Source organism: Benincasa hispida, chromosome 5 (assembly GCF_009727055.1).
Source record: "Benincasa hispida cultivar B227 chromosome 5, ASM972705v1, whole genome shotgun sequence".
NCBI lineage: Eukaryota > Viridiplantae > Streptophyta > Magnoliopsida > Cucurbitales > Cucurbitaceae > Benincasa > Benincasa hispida.
The window spans coordinates 21,474,534-21,494,528 of NC_052353.1; the positions used below are offsets into that span (position 1 = coordinate 21,474,534).

General features: G+C 36.1%; 1 protein-coding gene and 1 pseudogene across 1 annotated transcript in view; one reads left to right on the top strand and one right to left on the bottom strand.

Annotated features, from left to right (window-relative positions):
• Positions 1 to 19,642, bottom strand: part of LOC120077963 (la-related protein 6B) — a 41,134-nt gene extending 21,492 nt beyond the window's left edge. Inside the window, exons 1-9 of the mRNA XM_039032101.1 lie at positions 18,891 to 19,642; positions 13,512 to 13,593; positions 13,206 to 13,300; positions 13,029 to 13,100; positions 12,723 to 12,802; positions 12,536 to 12,635; positions 3,474 to 3,521; positions 3,316 to 3,384; positions 1,250 to 1,390 (exon numbers count right to left, since the gene is read on the bottom strand). Coding sequence (XP_038888029.1) covers positions 1,250 to 1,390; positions 3,316 to 3,384; positions 3,474 to 3,521; positions 12,536 to 12,635; positions 12,723 to 12,802; positions 13,029 to 13,100; positions 13,206 to 13,300; positions 13,512 to 13,593; positions 18,891 to 19,421 — 1,218 coding nt within the window. The 5' untranslated portion in view covers positions 19,422 to 19,642. The remainder of the gene's footprint in view (positions 1 to 1,249; positions 1,391 to 3,315; positions 3,385 to 3,473; positions 3,522 to 12,535; positions 12,636 to 12,722; positions 12,803 to 13,028; positions 13,101 to 13,205; positions 13,301 to 13,511; positions 13,594 to 18,890) is intronic.
• Positions 5,378 to 10,887, top strand: LOC120077719 (annotated as a pseudogene).
• Positions 19,643 to 19,995: the final 353 nt, after the last annotated feature.

Sequence of the window (19,995 nt, forward strand, 5' to 3'; positions counted from 1 at the left end):
AAATCACCCTTTGAACAACAAAGGATATTTTGAACAACTTAATCCCTGGGTTCATTGATGATAGTAATGATGGAAATAATTTTCCCTTTCAATTATCAATATTCGATATATTGGCGTGGCTTGTGAAAATTGATTGTTATAGGGGCCCGGTGCTCAAAGATGTGTCCGTTCAAGTGGCTTACTTTTTTTTATTTTTATCTTCGTTTTCGTTTTAAAACTCAAGGACGAGTTTTTTTGGTAGGGATAGAATGATGTAATAGGATTAGGATAAGTTAGGGTATTATGGTTAAATCAATTGATTACGCTTGGGATTAGTTTCCATGATTGATTAGAATTAGGAATAGTTTTCTTGGTTTATTAGGATTAGGATTAGTTTTTTTGACTAATTTGGATTAGGATTAGTTTCTTTGATTAATAAGAATTAGGATCAACAACTTTTGATTCATGATAAAGATTTTGATTTTATTATTGGAGATTTCTCTTCTTTTATCTTCTAGGCTACATCACTTTCATGATAAATCACTACCTTGGATGGATTGTTTTGATAAATCACATCTTGGTGCACTCTTTCCAAGCCTTTTATGGATTTTTCCATTCAAGATTTATGCTTGAATTGGAATGCCATCATTTTTCCAACTAAGGGATAATGTGATATTATGTTTTGGTGCTTATGTTCTTTTATTGGCACTTCTATTGCTTGAACTTTATGGATCTTGTATTCTGAGTATTAGTCTCTTTTCATCTACTCAATGAAAATATTTGTTACCTTTTCAATAAAAGTTCAAAGTGTATTAGCATAAGCCTCAAAATTCTGTTTGTAATCCTCAAGCCTCCCACCTTAAACTGACTGCCCCCTTAGGGCCGACTCAAATTCATTTTGAACAATTTATCTTTTAAGAATTATCAACTATTTCCCTCGATACACTTTCAGCATTCCTAACGCCCTCTGAACATTTTTCCTTCCTTTTCTTCCCTTTCTATCTTGATGGCAGACATGTTTTATCTTTTCTCATTCCTAATCATTCCTAACGCCCTCTGAACATTTTTCCTTCCTTTTCTTTCCTTTCTATCTTGATGGCAGACATGTTTTATCTTTTCTCATTCCTAATATCCTCGGTTTCATAGTAATAATCAGTCCTTCTCTTCACTCCTTCCATTAAAAAATAATTTAAGAAAAAAAATAAAGAGAAAATGCATTAATTTTAGAGGGTCCAGAGGAATCTAAAGCTTAGAGGGAGTTCGATTGTACTTGTTCATGCGGATGAACATCAACTTGATCAGAAAGATCGTCTACATGCTTCTCAATATGCGGTTGTTCAGAGATATCATCATCTTTGCAGTTCATCTCCCCATTATGTCCCTTCTTCCCACGAGCTGGAGCAGATTTTGACTGTGAACAATAATGAATTTTTAATTACAACACACGCACAAACAAAATAAATCAAGAACAAAGATTCAAATTTAGGATTTGGAACTACACATTTTTACATACATAAAGCAAAAAAATGCTTAAAAATGTAAAAAAGCACCTTACCATAGCCAGTGTGTTTGTTTGGAACTGTCTTTTAATAAGAGAGTAAATAAACCCATGCAATCCAATCAGACACAGGAAATGCAGTATATAGTATATTAAGCTGTGTAGCAGAAAGCAAATCAAATACATGGAAAAAGCATTCGTATCATCCACTTTGGAAATCATCCTGATTTAGTATTTGTATCATCCTCTTTGGAATGGGAAAAATCAGTTCACTTTATCCTGTCGGAATTTAAAGAGGCTGAAATATGTAAAATGGATAACAAAAAGTTTATTCCAGCTTTTCCTAAGCCTTATTCTCAAAAAGGTGCTTCAATTCATGTATCTAAGGCAATAGAAGTTAATTCTTATCTCATTGAAGAAGATTGCACTCATGCGCAGCCAGCTTTAGTTTCGTCAAAGCCTTGTCTTAACTCTTCAAAGATTCGTTCCCATTCACACGACTTTAGGCATTCGACTCTCTCTTCTAGATTCGAAGATTCAATTTATGTGGGGAGTGCCTTGTCGTTAACATTCAAAGAGCCCCTCAATTCAAGATGATTCAGATGATGATTCGGTTGTTAGCATGAGCAACGAAGAGCTTGATGTTCACATTTTGGTTTCAAATTCAGATGAAAAGTTTACTGACAATGATCATAGAGAAGCTTTTGCTCGCCTGTTTCAAAGGTCTAGTGAGGGGGAGATAATCAGCTTCCAAATGTAAGTTTTACTCCCTCTGTCTCCATCTTAAATTCCTTCAAAATTCTCTTCCATTATTGCATTTTGTGGCCTACAATTATGTAAAGCTTACCATGCATCTTAAATTCCTTCAAAATTCTCTTCCATTATTGCATTTTGTGGCCTACAATTATGTAAAGCTTACCATGCATCTACGATGTAAGCTGATTTTGTAAGGATGAAAATTATCTAATGGAAAATCAAGGTCTTGGAGACAGCTAAGAGTATTGTATTAAAAAGTTTTTTCAAAATTCAGGAAACAAAAAGAGAAGAATTTGACATTCATTTTCTCAATTCTAGGTGAAGTTCAAAGGACTTTAGTTGGACTGTTGTTGAATCATTTGAAAAATTGGATCTTTTAGTAATATGGATGGGATACTCATTAGCAGTAAACCTCACGAAAACTTGATAGAAAAGATTTCTTCAGAATCATAATTATCATTAGTTTTATTTCAGAAGATAAAAGGGAGAATTACAACCTAAGTTTCATCAATTCCTTGTGGAGTTGCAAGGAGATTCGATGATCTTTTGTGGAGTATGTTGGTAAATCAGGAGGCCTTTTAATTGGATGGTCCTTTGTCAACTTTTCGGTGATAGAAACTCTTAAAGGAGGTTATTCTTTATCCTTGTAGCGTATATCTCACTGTAAGAAGTTTCATTGAGTAACTAATGTCTATGGTCTGAATGATTACGTGAAAATAAGTTTTTGTGGCCTGATTTGATGTCTTTGTCAGATTATTGTGTTGAATCTTGGTACATTCGGAGATGTCTTTAATTTTACTCATTGGGCTAGTGAGCATTCCCCATTGGGTAGACCTTTGAAAGGAATGAAGATTTAATTATTTTTTTGACAATTCAGTGCATGATTCGGTATCTGATCATTGGGATGTAAATAATTTACTGGGTTCTTTATTGGTTGTATTTGGCTGTAATGGATGTAATTGCTTTATTTTTATTTCATTGTACTTTGAGCATTAGTTATCTTCATTTTATCAATGAAAAGTCTTTTTTCCTTTTTTCAGAAAAAAATACATGGAAAAGTACACTAGTCTTAGATTAAGTACCGTGCTTGAAAGCATCAAACGAAGCCTAAGTGCATTTCTCCAATTCCCTTCATCATTTAGTTCTACCACCTGAAAAATTATGGAACTTCTTAAACATCTGAATCCCCTTTACAAGAATGAAAAGAACTGTCATGCGTGAATGAAAAGAAAGCACTCACAGCCTTCTCCGCCAGCTCCACTGATTCATACTCCACGAATGCATGCAACTGAAACAGAAAATGTTAAGTTATTCTTTCTGACTTAGAATCAATCCAAAAGCTTAAGCTATTGACTAAGGTAAATTTAATTTTATCAATACTTTAATACTGTGGGCTTAGAAATTTGTAGAAGGGCCCACAAGTGGATATCATCAATATTAATTGAGGAACTACTTTGATACCATAACATCACCAATCAATCCAAAAGTTTAACCTTTTGGGTTAATTGGTGACTTTACATTCCTTCAATAAAGAATGAGAATTATTGTAGTGAATTTAAAATCTCATGGACGTTGATGTTCAGCAGTAGTTTGAGTTGCCTGGCTACAAAGTTATGTTACTCAAAAGGTACATGATTATTCGCGATTCAGAAGCCCATCGATATAGGGACATTTTACATTGGCATCAGTTATACTATAAAAATTCCCATGGAGTAGATGTTTGGTTATGAATCTGATACACATAAATCTTCTAAAAAAACATGCTCATCTACAAACAAATAGTTCAGAAAAAAAATTTACTGCCGGCATTTATGCAAATCAGGGGGCTGGGGAAAAAACAAAAAAAGATCAAAATTTTTTGTCGAATTAGGCAATGGAAAAATATGCAGATCAAATACCCAAAGCGATCTCTATATTTACTTGATCAAATATTTTAGTTTTTAAGAAACAATATCATTGATGAAATTTGAAAAGCATATACAATCCATGGAATTACAAGAAGCTTTCCCAATTGTTAAGAAGGTAAGCATATGACTAAGATGCAAATAAATTAGAGGTTTTACACCAGGAAATAGTATAAAAAATGACAAGGTTGAGAAAATGGCAAATGGTTGATCCTTCTCCATGAAGACTCTTTGATTTCTTTCCTTCCATAATACCCAAAAGAAAGCTCAAACAATATGAAGCCACAAAAGAGCTTTTGCATTAATGAAATGGTGGCCCAAGACAATGGAGCAAAGATGAGTTAACATCTCTTGGAAACACCACAGACCAACCGAAAGCAGTGCAAATCTTACTCCAAAATTTACGGGTACTTGATCGAATATGAGAGAGACCAACTCAATCATTGGGGTTATTTAAAAAATTAAGGGTTAACACAACGTGTATGAATGATTTTTAACCATTCCTTTAAGATGTTAAAAACTGGCAATCCAATATGGGAACCATCAATCTTGATTCAAAAATTTCTGGCTTTATGAGATGAATTTCCAAAATTGGTTGAAAAATGAAGAGGAAAATTTTAGAGACAAGCTAGGTTTTCAACTGACGAAAAAGATCAAGAAACTTGAAAGGAACATCGAGGGGTAGAATAAAAATCCCCGTGGAAGTTGAGGAAAAGAAAAGAGATTCAGAAAAGGAAGGGAGCAGCTTTTGATGCAATGGAGGTTGCTGGTTTATCTTTTGGGGAATAGAGTGGACATGGTCATATTGATCAAGTTCTTGAGTAAGTTTTATACTAGAAGAAAATTCAATCAAAGGTATCCAGACCAGATTGTTCACCCTTCACAAGGCCAATCAGAGACTTCAACAAATGAAACTTGTAATTCTTCTTCCATGCCTACTCCTCCAACTATCCAAAGTACTTTATCAGTCAAGTTTTATCGATGTTCCCATAGCCAATAGAAAAGGTATTCGAAGTTGTACCAAATATCCTATTGCAAAATTCATGTCATATCAAAAATTATCAAATAGCCATATAGTCTTCACATCTACAATAGATGACTTACTTGTTCCAAAGAATTTACTCAGCTTTAGAAGATCCAAATTGGAAGTAGCAGTTATGGAGAAGATGAATGCTCTAAAATAAAATGGAACTTGGGAAATAGTAGAGTTACCTAAAAATAAGAAACTAGTGGTCTGTAAAAATGGGTGCTTATCTTAAAATGTAATGCAGTTGGTAGTATTGAGAGATGTAAGGCCAAACATCACTTAAAGGACACACTCAGACTTACGAAATTGATTATCAGGGCACGGAAGAAGATCCGTAAGGATAATGATGCCGAACCCTTAGAATTTGAGGAAACTGTTGCTCAGACATTGTTTTATTTGAAAAAACACCATGATAAGGAAATAATGGAAATAAGGGGCAATCATAAGGAGCTGGCCAATGTAGGAAATATTGAGATTCTAGAAGATGAAAGTGAAGCTCAACGATCTCAAACCAGCTCAATTGAAGCTCGTGGTAAAAATCATTGTAAGAACTTTCCAAGTCAACCTAATCATGAGGCAATCTTTATGCCACAAGGACCAATGGAGCTAATGTTGAATGACTTCAAGAGAGATTAAATGCTTGCTTCCAAGCTAAATTTCCAGCCCATCATGAAATGTTGCAATCCTTGAAGCTCCAAGAGTCATTTGATCATCCAAAAGTCATAATGAATCTGAAAATTCAAATTCATTTTAATGTCCTATGTACTTAATTAATGTATTTGCATTTATTAAATGTTCATGTATTTAGTTGATTGATGAAAGGTTACATCCTTTCATAGTGTCTTTTCATTTAGTATATATAGTGCTGTATTTTTTACATTTGGAATATAGAAGAAGATTTCGAAATATAGAATCTTAGGTTTACCTTGAAAGCTTTTAAGCTTTCTTTCTTATGTGTTCTTGTGATAGAATGCATGAATATTTTGAGCATTCAAGTGAGAGTTGATCTGTCTTGCTTGTGGAGTGCTTTGAAGATCTGGTTGATGGGAGTTTCTAACTTTGTTCAATCCTTAGTTCATTAGATCATCTAAGTAATCTGTCATCTAGCCTATCTTAGGGGTTGAGATCAAATTGATTATGGGGTATGTTGGGATTGAGTTCTTTGGGTCTTGTTTTTTAACATGGTTCTTAGATCCGATTCTCGAAGGTTCCATAACATGTGGGTATCAGAGCAAAAGAACCCCTTGAACATCGGATCCAAGACCCAAGAACTCAATCCCAACATACCCCATAACCAATTTGATCTCAACCCCTAATATAGGCTAGATGACAGATTACTTAGATGATCTAATGAACCAATGATCGGACAAAGTTAGAAACTCCCATCAACCCTTGATCTTCAAAGCACTACACAAGCAAGACAGATCAACTCTCACTTGAATGCTCCAAATATTCATGCATTCTATCACAAGAACACACAAGAAACAAAGCTTAAAAGCTTTCAAGGTTTTAAAACCTAAGATTCTACATTTCGAAATCTTCTTCTATCTTCCAAATGTAAAAAATACAGCACTATATGTACTAAATGAAAAGACACTATGAAAGGATGCAACCTTTCATCTATCAACTAAATACATGAATATTTAATAAATGCAAATACATTAATTAAGTAGATACATAGGACATTAAAATGAATCTGAATTTTTAGATTCATTATGACTCTTGGAGCTTCAAGGGTTGCAACTCTTCATGATGGGCTGGAAATTTGGCTTGGAAGCAAGCATTTAATCTCTCTTGAAGTCATTCAACATTAGCTCCATTGGTCCTTGTGGCATAATGATTGCCTCATGATTAGGTTGACTTGGAAAGTTCTTACAATAATTTTCACCACGAGCTTCAATTGAGTTAGTTTGAGATTGTTGAGCTTCACTTTCATCTTGTAGAAGCTCAATATTTCCTACATTGGCCAGCTCCTTACAATTGCCACTTATTTCCTTATCACACCAACTCCGAGCTTAAAGGTGACCTAAAGGATCTTTACATTAATTTTGCAATTCAAGTTGATGTTTCTAGAAACCACAAGGCAGTTGTGCTCTATGTCCCTTACAGATTGAGGAAGGCCTACCACAAGGTTCATCTGCGGCTTGTTCGAGAGCTTGAGAAGAAATTTAGTGGAAAAGATGTAGCTCTGATGACTAGGAGGATTTTGAGGCCTCCAAAGAAAGGATCAACAGCTCAGAGGCCCCCTACCCATACTCTAACTTCTATGCACGAGATAATGCTTGAGGATGTTGTATTGCCCGCTGAGATATGTTGGAAAGCGTGTTAGATACAGAGTTGATGGATCAAAGATCATGAAGATGTTCTTGGACCCTAAAGAACGGAATAACACCGAGGACAAATTGGAAAGCTTCACTACCGTTTATAGGAAGCTTTCTAGGAAAGACATCGTTTCGAGTACCCAATTAGTGAGGCTTAAGACACCTTGTGCGTTATTCCAATGCCTATAACCACCCCATATCCATTGGTGACGGGCAACGGAAGCTCAGTTTCGATAACCACTTTCTTTGTGATAAAATTATGGTTAGCCCTGCTATTAATTAAAATTATTACCTCACAGGAATTAATCCATCATTTCATCTACATATTTTTGGGGAATCCAAGCCCACCATTGGATTTAGAGACAATTATGATGTATTCACATCTTTAGCGATATCATGGCCCTCATCTCCATCTCCATCTCCATTGGTTCTTATTCTTCTTCATTCAAGTCGTCATCTTCATCGTGTACAGTTATCACATTCAACTCTTTTCTTCTACAAATGTGGCCAAGTGTAAATTTATCATTGCATTTAAAACAGAGGCCCTTTTCCACTTGACTTGTAACTCACTTTCTATCAGTCGCTTGAAGGTGTTCATCAGATATTGGTTAATTCCCGAATTTGAAAAAATTGTTGAATTCTTTTTTCCTGTGAAGCTTTGATCAGGTGTCAATTGATTGGCATTTATTGTTATTGTTTGTGCACGATTTGGCCCATAACTAGTGGATTTTAATGAAGTCACTAGGCCCATAATGGTTTGATTTTTATCTCCCAGCTTTTGAGTTGTTTCCATCTACCTTGATGTCTTCCTTTGATCCATATACGAATTTTCCTCTAATATTTTGTCGGGTATACAAGGGAAAGGCACTACATATGGCTCAAATAAACATCCATAATCTTTCACCATCGTCATCTACTTCAAGGATATAAATTTTTCAAAAGTGTTTCTTCTTGGGTATGTCAAAATCACTCAGGAAAAAGTTGTTGGGGTTCCACCAATCTCTAATCAGGTCATCCCTCGATCCATTGAAGAGAGCATCTTCTTCTAAGCACAGTTATACAACCTCCAATTTTTCAGCATCTATTCACCGATTAGCTGTGAAATAAAGCTCAATTCGATGCAGCCAACCATAAGGTTCACCGCCTTTGAAAATCAGAACTTCCAACTTCATCATCCTTCAATTAATTAGAGGATATGTTTCCTTTGCTGGTTTCCCTTGTTTCACCTTGAATCCCACTTCCTCCGATGATTTCGATTTCAATTGGAGCTTTTCCACGATCGTCATTTAATTTTCTCTATTCTGATAGGACCTTCCTCTTTCCATAATAATTGCTCCAAACTCCAATAACCTTTAGGAATTTGCTAAATTTGTTGTTCAACAAGCTTTGTAAAACCAACTTTTCCTTTACTGCTTCAATCTTTCCTTCCATCTTAATTACCTTCCTCGATCATACCACTCTAATACCAATTTGATAGGATTTGGTAAGAGTTGTGATATAATTTAAGGGGCATTTCAGAGTCCCTTTTCTCTCATGTGATTACAAATCAAGAAAATAAGCATGTCTTTACACTTGTTTCTACTGGTATTTACAATAGTACCTACCCAACCCTTCATATTCTTACTTAATGACTAAGGATTAACTTTCCACACTTCCCATTCTTAATTTATTACTACACAATTCCCCATATCTTGATCCCCACTCTTCTCCTTCTTAAATTCTCGATTATCTCCCTTTTTCTTTCTTGCGTAAACTATTATGATAGGGATCCATCACCTCCATACCTTCCCGATACACTTCCAATTCAACCACCTATCTGTTATATTTATTTAAGAAGGAAAAAGGACAACAACATCAATCTCTTGGAGGAAGTTGAACGAGGATGAAAGTTGTTTTCTGCCATGTTGGGTCTAGAAAATTAGAAGTTATATGTTTATGTGTGGTATCTGGATTAGTAATTAAGTAAAGTAGAGTTACATATGTGAAAACTATCTCTTTGCCTTGTTTTATGAGAGAGAGTCCAAACCGCTTGGATGTTTGGGTTAATGAACTATCTTGATGTGAATATTCTGAGATTTCTATCCAGGTGTGTAGGTGTGTAACACCTTCCCAAAAAAAAAGGAGTCATCAATCTTTCCATTTTCCGACTAACTTTAGGGTGCATTAAAAAGATTGACATATGATAAAGTTGTATGCATGATTTGACTACCACATTTCATATTGCAAAGTTGCTTGGTCTATGAAAAACACCCATGTCGATGGTGAATTGGAAGTCCTAATTGTTGAGAGAATGTCCTCCAAGAGGATCCCATATGGGAATTGGCTTCTTCTATTGATGTTAATTTTTGAACTTCCACCTTGAGGAAAAGGTAACTCTTTAGGGCAGGAAATGATAAGCTCTCAATTATGGAAGTGTATACATGTAAGCGAGTGGGAAGGGGGTTGGGGTCCCTGAGAAAAAAGATGAGCGTATTGGTGGGCCCAAAGTAATATGAAAAAGGGCTAGCTATGAGTTTTTTTTGGGGAGGCTTCCTTTAGCAAATTGTGTTGTGTCCATTCTCAGTAAGAAATGGGAATGAGTCTTTTCTGGGGCTTTTTGCAAATTGTTTTGCCGCATTCTTGGTAAGAATTAGGAAAGATGGGAAGCATTTTCAACTTCCCTTCCTATCTTGCTATCCAAATATAAATAAAGTTGTTGGGTGAGGCCTATCAAAAAAAAACTCCTTAGAAGAAATTTGACATAGTTCGCTCCTTTGATGAGCTCAAAAAATCATAGATAGTGTTGTGGCTCAACCTCTCCCTCTGAATTGATTAGCAAATCCCTCCAAATTGAGTAGCAAATTTTGAATGGATTGAGGAGCAAAAAGTCCTTTTACTACACGTCCAAAGAGTGGAGATATTTTGTTGTTCTTTGACCATGGGGAAGCGACGGATGTTGCATCTCTCTTGGCCTTTCTTGGGGAGGTCATTGTTAGGCTTGGGTGAAAGGATTTTCACGTGTGAAGTTCCCAACCCTCTGGAGGACCTCTTGCAAATTTTTTTTCGCAATTTGTTGGACCCTTCTCCCATCCATGGGTCAATTTCTTCTACTTTTTGAAGGATTAAGATTCCGAGGAAAGTGAAGTTCGTCACCTGGAAAGTGTTACATGGTTGAGCTAACACCATGGACCGACTTGAGAGAAAGTTGTCTTCATTAGTTGGTCTGTTCCGTTATATTTTCTGTCAAAAGGCAGAGGAAGACTGGGACACATTCTTTTTGTGAATTTCATCTGGAATCTTTTCGTTTAGACTTTTGGCCGTTCGTTTGCTTAGCACGGGATTAGTCATTTGATGGAGAAATTCCTCTTCCTACTCCATCCACCTTTTTGTGAAAAGGGTCGACCCTTATGGCTTGTTGGGGTATGTTCTATTTAGTGGGATCTTTCTAGTGAGTGGAGGAATAATAGAGTGTTTAAACGATTATAAAAGGATCCTACTCAGGTTTGGCCCTCGTTGGATATCTTTTTTAAAAAAAATGGAAACAACAATTTTCATTGATATGATGAAAAGAGCAAAAGCTCAAGATACAATATTATATGAAACAAAAATTAAATGTAATATTGTATATCACATGTAATCTCTTATAAGACTTCATGTTTCTCTTTTTTAAGAGAAGAATATCGTGTTTCTTTTTTAGACTTTGATTTTGAAGATCTTTCGTAATTACTCTTTAGACTCTATTTTGTATAGTTGAAATCCTTGCCTATAATGAGGTGTTCTTTTGTGGACTTGGTTTTTTGTATGCATTAATCTTCATTCATTTTCTTTCTCAACAGAAGTTGTAAAAAGATGTCTTTTGCCCTCAAGCTAATGTTTAGTTGGTTGGCAACCTATTGTAAAAGCGTATTTAAGCAAGGGTAACAATGGGTATATCACCCTAAGAGTTAGCTAGCTAAGGGCAGGCACACATGCTATACATAGTTAGAAAAAGGTTTGTTTTTGTCATTCATGTACAGTGTGTGACCTACTTGGTCCACTATAATCATCCAATAGAGCTGATACTATAAAAGACACCCATCAAATTGCTGAAACGAAAATGGATTGCCAGGGGGGACATCCCCAAAAGAACAAATAAGGGAAAAATGTTCCCCGTCCTTCAAACCAAGTGTTTCCCACCTCATTTGGAACACGTTCTTATGTGTTAAGGGTTTGAACCAGTGTTCCCCATTTGATTTGGAACCAACCCTTATGCAATATTTTGGCTAATCCTACAGCAGACTTTATGATATAAACCAAGCCATCTTACTCACGTATTGAAGATTACAACAAAAAAAATGTTGCATTAAATGAAGTCAAGTGAAATCAAGCTCCTTAAATGACAAAGACTTCAAGCTACTTCCAATTGGGTTTCATTTACTCTTCAATGGTTACAAATCCTTGGAACATTGATGGAAAACAAATAATATCAGATTTATGTTGACTAGTAAATGTAATTTCAGTTCTAAGTTCTTTTATGTATTATTTAGGTTACATTTACATGGTCATAAAGATGGAATGTTACAACTCTTGAAATGCCTCATAGAAGGTTCTAGGATTTTATTTTGAGGCCTATATTATGTAATTTGTCTTTACAAGGAAGACTTGGAAAATGTAGTAAAAAAGAGCCTTTGAGCTTTCTTTTAGCCTAGAGCTATGTCTCCTTTGCAATTCTATGACATTTAGGTTGCATGTTCAAAATCATTCAAGCTGACTTGTTCGATCTTGCTTGTGGAGTGATTCAAAGATCAAAGGTTGATGGGAGCTACAACCTTTGTCTAATCCCTGGTTTAATTGATCTTCTAAGTAATCCATAATCTAGCCATTCTTAGGGGTTTATGGCCATCTTGATTTGGGGTTTTCAAGTATTTGATCTAAAGGTTTTGTTCCTCAACTAAGCTGTTAGATCCATTTTCTCAAGGGTTACTTATCACTTTAACGAAATCATGCATTGTCCCTACAATGCTAGAAGTTAATGGAAAAAAAGATTGCACCAGAAAGCCCAGATACCCCATGCTACAGCAAATAGGTATACCTTGTTACTGTAATGCATTCCATCAGCTTTTGCGGATTTAGATGTTGAAGAAGCTCCACTATCTGAGATTTGAGGTTGACAAGTTCGAATATTCTTAACACTGGCAAAGAGTCAAGCAGCATTATAATTCAATATAACTTTAGCAAGCTGCTGGAGAACATGCAACAAAATCATGCAATACTTGTACCTCCCAGCAGCAGAAAATATCTTCATGAGGTTTTGGTGGCAATGATCCTCAGGTAAGTTCTCCGCAATTACTATGCGAGACTGACAGGGGCAAGAAAAACAAGAGACAACATGCAAAGTTTTAATGCATTGGTTTGTAAATCAATAATATATTATTCTGGACACAACCATCACACATATTGTAATTCAAAACAGAACCGATCCACAAGGTTTAAAATTTTTATTTAAATATATATAATATAAAACTCATTTTTACAAAATTTATTAATACATTAAATTTAAAATAAAATAAATAAACAAACCCTACTTGCAGCTCCTCCATATCTGACTCAGAAAGTGGTTGCTTACGTTTGACTTTCTTTCCATCTTCACTAACCATCTACAGCATATTGAACCAAAAAACATGAGGTGGACAAAACTGGAAAGACAATTGAGAATAACTCAAGAACAACAATGGTAAAGAAGGAACAAATGAAATACTCACAAGCTTAGAAGAGTTCCGCAAAATATTGGCTAGCTGAGAGTGACTATTAATGAGAGCCTTAATCTTCTTGAATGATGCCACAACCGATATAGGAACTGAATTAAAATGGACCTTACTCAGGTAAAGTGTTCATAAGAGAGAGGTGGAGGAGGAAGTCCAGATGACTAATTCTAAAAGGTCATTCTAAATTACCATTAAGTTGTGAATTTAACATCAAAGCAATCCCCCTGTGGTGGGATGGTAAAAGCAGGAGTTCGACACATCAACTTGTGGAATTCAAATAAAGATGCCATGAGAGGATCTTACCATATCCATCGGGATCTTTATTGATAAACCTCATCAAATGATCAGTAGTTGCCAAGTTTAAATCACTGAAATAATATTCCACCTAAAAACCATGATTTCACAAAGAATTCAATGAAGTGAATAAGGCTAAATAAAAAGTAGGTATAGAAAGCAATATCCAATTAATATTGAACATTTAAAAACAAAGTCAGCACCCAACCTACTAAATCAACCATTCAACTTTGAATCAACAACCATTGTAAGAGTCCTGGCAAACTTATATACCTTTCTACTAATTTCAAAGTATATTTGTAGAAAAGTAATATCCTAGATGGACAGTCACAAACATTTAAATTTATCATTTCTAAGTCATCAAAGAAAAATGCCAAAATTAACACAATACTTAAACTGATCCTTGCTGAGAAGGGATAGTGAGCACCACAAGCTTTAAGGAATAATCCAGCTTACTAAAACTGGCAATCATTAGCAACCTTCACCATAAATTTACTTCAATAGTAACAGAAGTAACACCCAGGGACTGAATGTTAAAAACCTCAAAATGTTGGATTCTGTTGGCACGGCAAGCATTATAATTCAGAAAATTTCAGCTTCAAGATCCTTAAACAACAAGTAGTAGCTACCTTTTCTTTTTAGAATAGAAACATTTCATTGAATAAATGAAATAAGGGAAGACCCCAAGCACCTAAAGGTTCACACAAGAGATTTGCTATTGGCAAGTACTAGCTGCCTTTTGTTATTAATTACGACTATTCAATTTCCAAATGTAAGCGGTTGTTTTCTAGTCATGTAGCGCCGTTACTTAATTATTTCAATGATACCGACCTCGGCACAGTTACACAACCAATTGGAGAAGCGCCATACCAAGGAGATAAATACAAGTAACTCCTTGTTTTAAGAATTACATCATAACCTTGACATAGAAAGTACAGTTCACTGACAGCAACTTTAAACTAAGAATATCCAAGTACTTTTGTCCATTGTTCCACAACCCTCTTCCATTTTCTTTTTTTTTCTTTTTTTTTCTTTTTTACCTTTAGTAGCAGGTTTCATAGGAACAGACAAAACTTTATTAGGTCTTTCCAACCTCCCTACTTATTATATGTCATCTTTCTTAATGCCTGAGAAAGTGATTGACTGATTTCAATTTTGGAATGCATTATGAGGAACTTTTTCTGGGAATGGCATAAAGGGAGTAAAATGAACCATTTGGTTAAATGGGACTTAAGTCTCTCGATCTCAAGAAGATGGGGGACTCGACTTTGGGGGACGGAAAGCTAGAAATTTGGCCTTGTTAGCCAAGTGGGGTTGGAGATAGTTCAATGAAGAAAATTCTCTTTGGTGCCAAGTAGTCAGGAGTATTCATGGTAAGCATAATCTCAATTGGCATACGGCCGATAAGGCTAGCCTTAGCTTACGTAGCCCTTCAATAAGCATTTCTAGAACATGGTTGAAAGTTGATGCGTTGGCTGGTTTTAAGCTTGGTAATGGTAGTAGAATAGTTTTTTGGCTTGATCCGTGGATTGACTTAGTTCCTTTGAGTTTATGCTTTCTTAGTTTATTTAGGATTGCTCTTCATCCATAAGGTTCGGTTTCAGATCACTGGGATGTGTCCTCTTCCTCATGGTCTATCTTCTTTCATCAATTACTAATGAGGAAGAGATTATTGAGTTTCAAAATCTTCTTGGGCTGATTTCAGATAAAAGGGTGGTTCAGTGCTCAGATGCAATGTGGTCTTTAGAAGCAAATGGTGACTTCTCAATTAAGTCTCTCTCTATTCACTTGACCTCTTCATGCCCTTTGGATAAAGGGTTAGCTAAAGTTCTTCGGAAGTCTAGGAGCCCAAGATGAGTTAATATCCTTGTTTGGATAATGATGTTTGGATATTTAAATTGTTCTTCGGTCATGCAATGGAAGCTTCCCTCACATTCTTTGTCACCAATTGACCAATATGTTCTCTTTGTATGGCTGAAAGTGAGGATTTGCAACACATTTTCTAAAATTGTTGTTGTGTTAAACAGTGTTGGTGGTGTTTATTCTATTCTTTTAACATAAGTTGGGCCTTTGGTAATGTTTTTCGAGACAATGTTTTGCAGATTTTGGTTGGTCCATCCTTGAAGTCCGGCCCAATTGATTTGGTTTAATGCAGTCAAAGCGTTGCTTGCTAAATTTTGTTTTGAGAGGAACCAAAAGGTCTTTCATGATAAATCAACTACTTGACCATTTTGAAATTGCTTGGCTCAACGCTTCTTCATGGTGAACTCTTTCTAAATCATCTACAGATTTCTCCATTCAAGATCTTTGCTTAAATTGGAGAGCATTTATTTTTCCAGCTTAATGGCTTTTTCGACTTATATTGTCAACCTCTTGAATAGGTTTATGATCTTTTGATTGTATTATATTCTGAACTTCAATTTTGGTTGTCTTTTGGATAGGAATATGATGAGGGCGCTAAGGATGTGTCAACCTAAGAAGCACGGCCAAGGACATGGACACGCGACACGCCCATTTCTACAAATGTAGGACACGCCATGTTGGATTATATATATTATATATTTAAAAAATAATAATAATACATGTGATAATACTTCGAGATAAATTAACCATACATATTAAACATAACAATAGTTTTAAAGGTACCATATAATAAAGAAAATTGAATGGATGGGTTGAAAAAAATATAATCTCACTTTATGGATGTAGAATGCTTGGTGCCTGAGATGAAATTAGTTTGCTTGTGATCCATGATAAGCTACTTGGGTGAGTATTTTGAAAAGGCAGAGAGGTTTGGTAGGGCATATGTGACAATGGGAGTTGGGTCAAAGCTTCTAGTTCTGGAGGAGGTTGGTTGGATGAACCAGTGGGTAAAGGGTTGGATGCCGTGAAGGAGCAGGAAGCCAAAGGACAAGAAGGTCCCATTGGGAAAAAGACTTCATCAGATGAGGTACAATGAAGAGACGTATCAGTGGAAGAAAAACAGGAAGCAGGTCTGTTATATGGGGGATGCTGACAGGTTGTTCTGATCGTAGCACTTCTGTCAAGTACAATTTTTGAGTTTTTCGAGTAGCTACAGTTACTTTCAATACTAAAATAATAAAGTGGGTTTGGGTTTACTTCAACCAAGTGAAAATATATATATATGTCCCTCAGCGCGTCAGATCGTATTCTGGCATGTCTGATTAATCCCAAAAAAAAAGACATAAAATTGCGTGTCAGACATGTCCAAAGCGTGTCGGCATCGGACACGTGGCCGACACTGACACTTCATCCAAAATGAAGTGTTCGTGCTTCCTAGGTGTCAACCTAGTAGAGACATTTGGGTGCGTCCACTAACCCTTCGTTCTTTATATGCTCTTCTTGAAGTTGTAATAAGAGTATTAGTCTCTTTTCATTACATCAATGAAAAGTTATGTTTCCGTTCAAAAAAAAAATGATATGCAACCATCGTGGTCTTCATGTTCAGTCCCTTCTATAAGCAAAAGATATCGATATACCGACAACTTCGAGCCTTCCAAAACATCAGCATATTGAAGTAGATCAATAATTAAACAATGTTGGATTCTAGATGCCCTAGTCAATTAAGGGATTAAAAGAGAAAGGGATGTGTTTGGGTGAGAGTTTAGATTTGGGTGGCATGTTTGACAGGTTAGTTTGTCAAGCTTGGAGTTTATTGGATAAACTCATGGCATCAATGGTGCCCCAAACCTATTCCCCATCTCCTGGACCAAAGGATTTTCGCCATAGCATTTTATTGAGAGCCTTCAACTAACTATAGAAAGGCATTTAAAGCTTTCTTGGGCCAACACCACTACATTTTGAACAAGCTAAATAGTCTCTCCCAACAATCATCAACAAAGGGACAAAAGAAATAAAGGTGCATCAAAGACACTTCACTGTTTTTACAAAGAACAAATGAATAAGGAGAGAGAACATAATTTCAAAGGATGCTCTAGATTCTACGACTGGTGTTTAGCCATTCAAAAGAGAAGATCCACAAGAAAACCTATATTTTCTAAGGACAAAAGGCCTCAAAGCCCTGCTTAAGCCTATGTGACCTAAGCTGCAAAGAAATGAATTTTCTTCACCTTCCTAAGCCTGAGGCAGGAGCATGCTTTATTGAGAACTAGGTTTTTTATTCGCTTCATCAAATGGGTGAGACCAAGCATGTAATTGTCTGCCTTGGAGGATAGACCTTCTATCTATGCCACATAGAGAAACATAACGTAGTTTGGTGGCAGAATAGGGTTTTTCATCTCCTACAGACTCCGCGACACCTGATGCTCAAGCTTAAAAAAGACACTCTAGGAAAGACATGTCTTACTTGCCTACAGTTATTGTGTAGTTTTGTATGAGTGTTACCTCGACTAAAAAAAAGGTAGCAACTAGTTTCGAGATAGAGAACACCCCTTTTCTATCCTAAGATCCATCAGAGAAGGCAAACTTCTTTTCACTGGAGATTTATGAGATAACATCTTATTCAAGTTTAGCAACCATTAATTTCTTTTTTTAAGCATCCTTTATCAATATTTTCAAAAATATGGAATTGAGTACCACACTTCCTTCCTATTGGAGGATCCCTGCTCGATTCTCTAGACTATATTTCCTTTTCTTTTCCGCCTTTGTTTATTGGCTAGGCTAACTCTTTTGCCTTTCCAAAGCTATTTGTTTCACTATGAGCATGGGAGAGACAGAGTTAATTGAAAAGGAGTCCATTTTCTAGCAACCACAATTTTTGTATGTTTGTCTTTGATAATGAAAGTTATGTTTCTTAGCAAAATAAATAAATAAATAAAAACGAAATGAAAACCCTGCTCCAAATTACATGTATACATGGGTTTGAAGCGTATCAATGTGTACATATCCAACAGCAACAATTTGGGCATGAAAGAGTGTCCATAGCTCCTAGCCTACTAAAATTGTTCAATACAGGAAATGTGCATGCTCCGTGCTCACAAGAACCAGCAAACGTTTTTAGTGTTTGCTTCAATATCGTGTGCAATATATAGTTGGCTTCCAATGTTGTTAATCAACATATTTAGCTATGCCTAGTTTACCATTTATCTACAGTCTCAAGCAAACATAAATTTTGCAGATATTGACAATATTAGTACAACAGGAAAAGCGAGTCCAAAACAGAATTCCCAGCAAGTTCTCTAAAACCTTTCAAGTAACCATGACTTCCAGCTAACTCAATGTGTGCCTATAGAGGCAACAGGATTCTCAGGCTCAAAACACAATAGCTCCATTAGTTAAGGTGCTTCACAAAATAATGAAATTCATCTTCATGCCAGAGTAAATATTGAATAAGCAAGCAGACAACAAAATCTTGGGATAGAGAGAAGAGCATAAACATAAAGGATCTAGTCAAAAGAAAAAGGCAACCTGATTCAAAAGCTTTTGAGAGACTTCCTCGGTGAGTTTACTCCTAGATGGAGCAGCATAATCGGACTCAACCAGAGGCTTCTGAGGTTGCTGCACAACCGCCGTGTCGGGGTCATGAAATCCGCCATTGTCGGCATAATACTGAGGATTATGAGGGTGATAAAGCACAGGAACGTGATGGGAATGATGGTGGTGACGATGATGAGGATGATAATGATGATTCTGAATAGAAACGACATGAGTGGGGACGGGGACGGGGGTCTGAATGGGAACATGGAAAGGAGATCCCGGGGGCGGAGGATAAACATGCATCATGGCCGGCGGAGGAGGAGGAGAAGGGATCAAAATACGAGGCGATTGCTTCGGAGGAGGAGGAGGAGGAGGGCCAGGGGCGGACTGCGGTGGTTGTAGATCGGAACGAGTCGAGGGACGGGTGGGAACGAACTCAGGAGCCTGAGCGTTGAGACGACTGAGAGAAGAGTTTCGAGAAAGGGATGGATCGGATTGGGAAGAGGAAGAATGTTGTGCCATCTGGTCGGAGGAAAGGGATGGCTATGGAGTTTGAGATCGACTCCGAGAGGAACAGAGAGTGTCCTCTGCCTCTGACAAAGAAGAAGAAGAAGAAGAAAGTAAAAATTAAAATATATAAAAAATAAATCTAAAAATTAAAAAATAATAATAATAATAATATATAGGGAATAAAGGAATAAGCCCAGTGAGGGCGAAGATGGCAACTAAGGTCTCCGAGGGAGAAGATTTCTCAATTCAAAAGGAATCACTTCACTACTATTTATACTACTTTTTCTTCCTATTCATGGCCTTTCTTTTTTTTTTTTTCCTTTCACAAAAATACTCTCAAATTAATGCTACGATCTTCTTTTTTTTTCGTTTTGTTTTTCTTTCCTTTCTGGGAAACTTTAAAATTGCAAATACCAAAGGGGAATTGCCATGGGCGGCAGGGAAAACACAAGTGTAAGTATCTAAATCTATCCATAATTTTCTAAATTTATAAATATAGCAAAAAATTTAAATATGATTTTTTTGTTTTTTGTTTTGTTATTTCAAATTTATCATCATTTATGTATTAATTATCTTATATAATTTA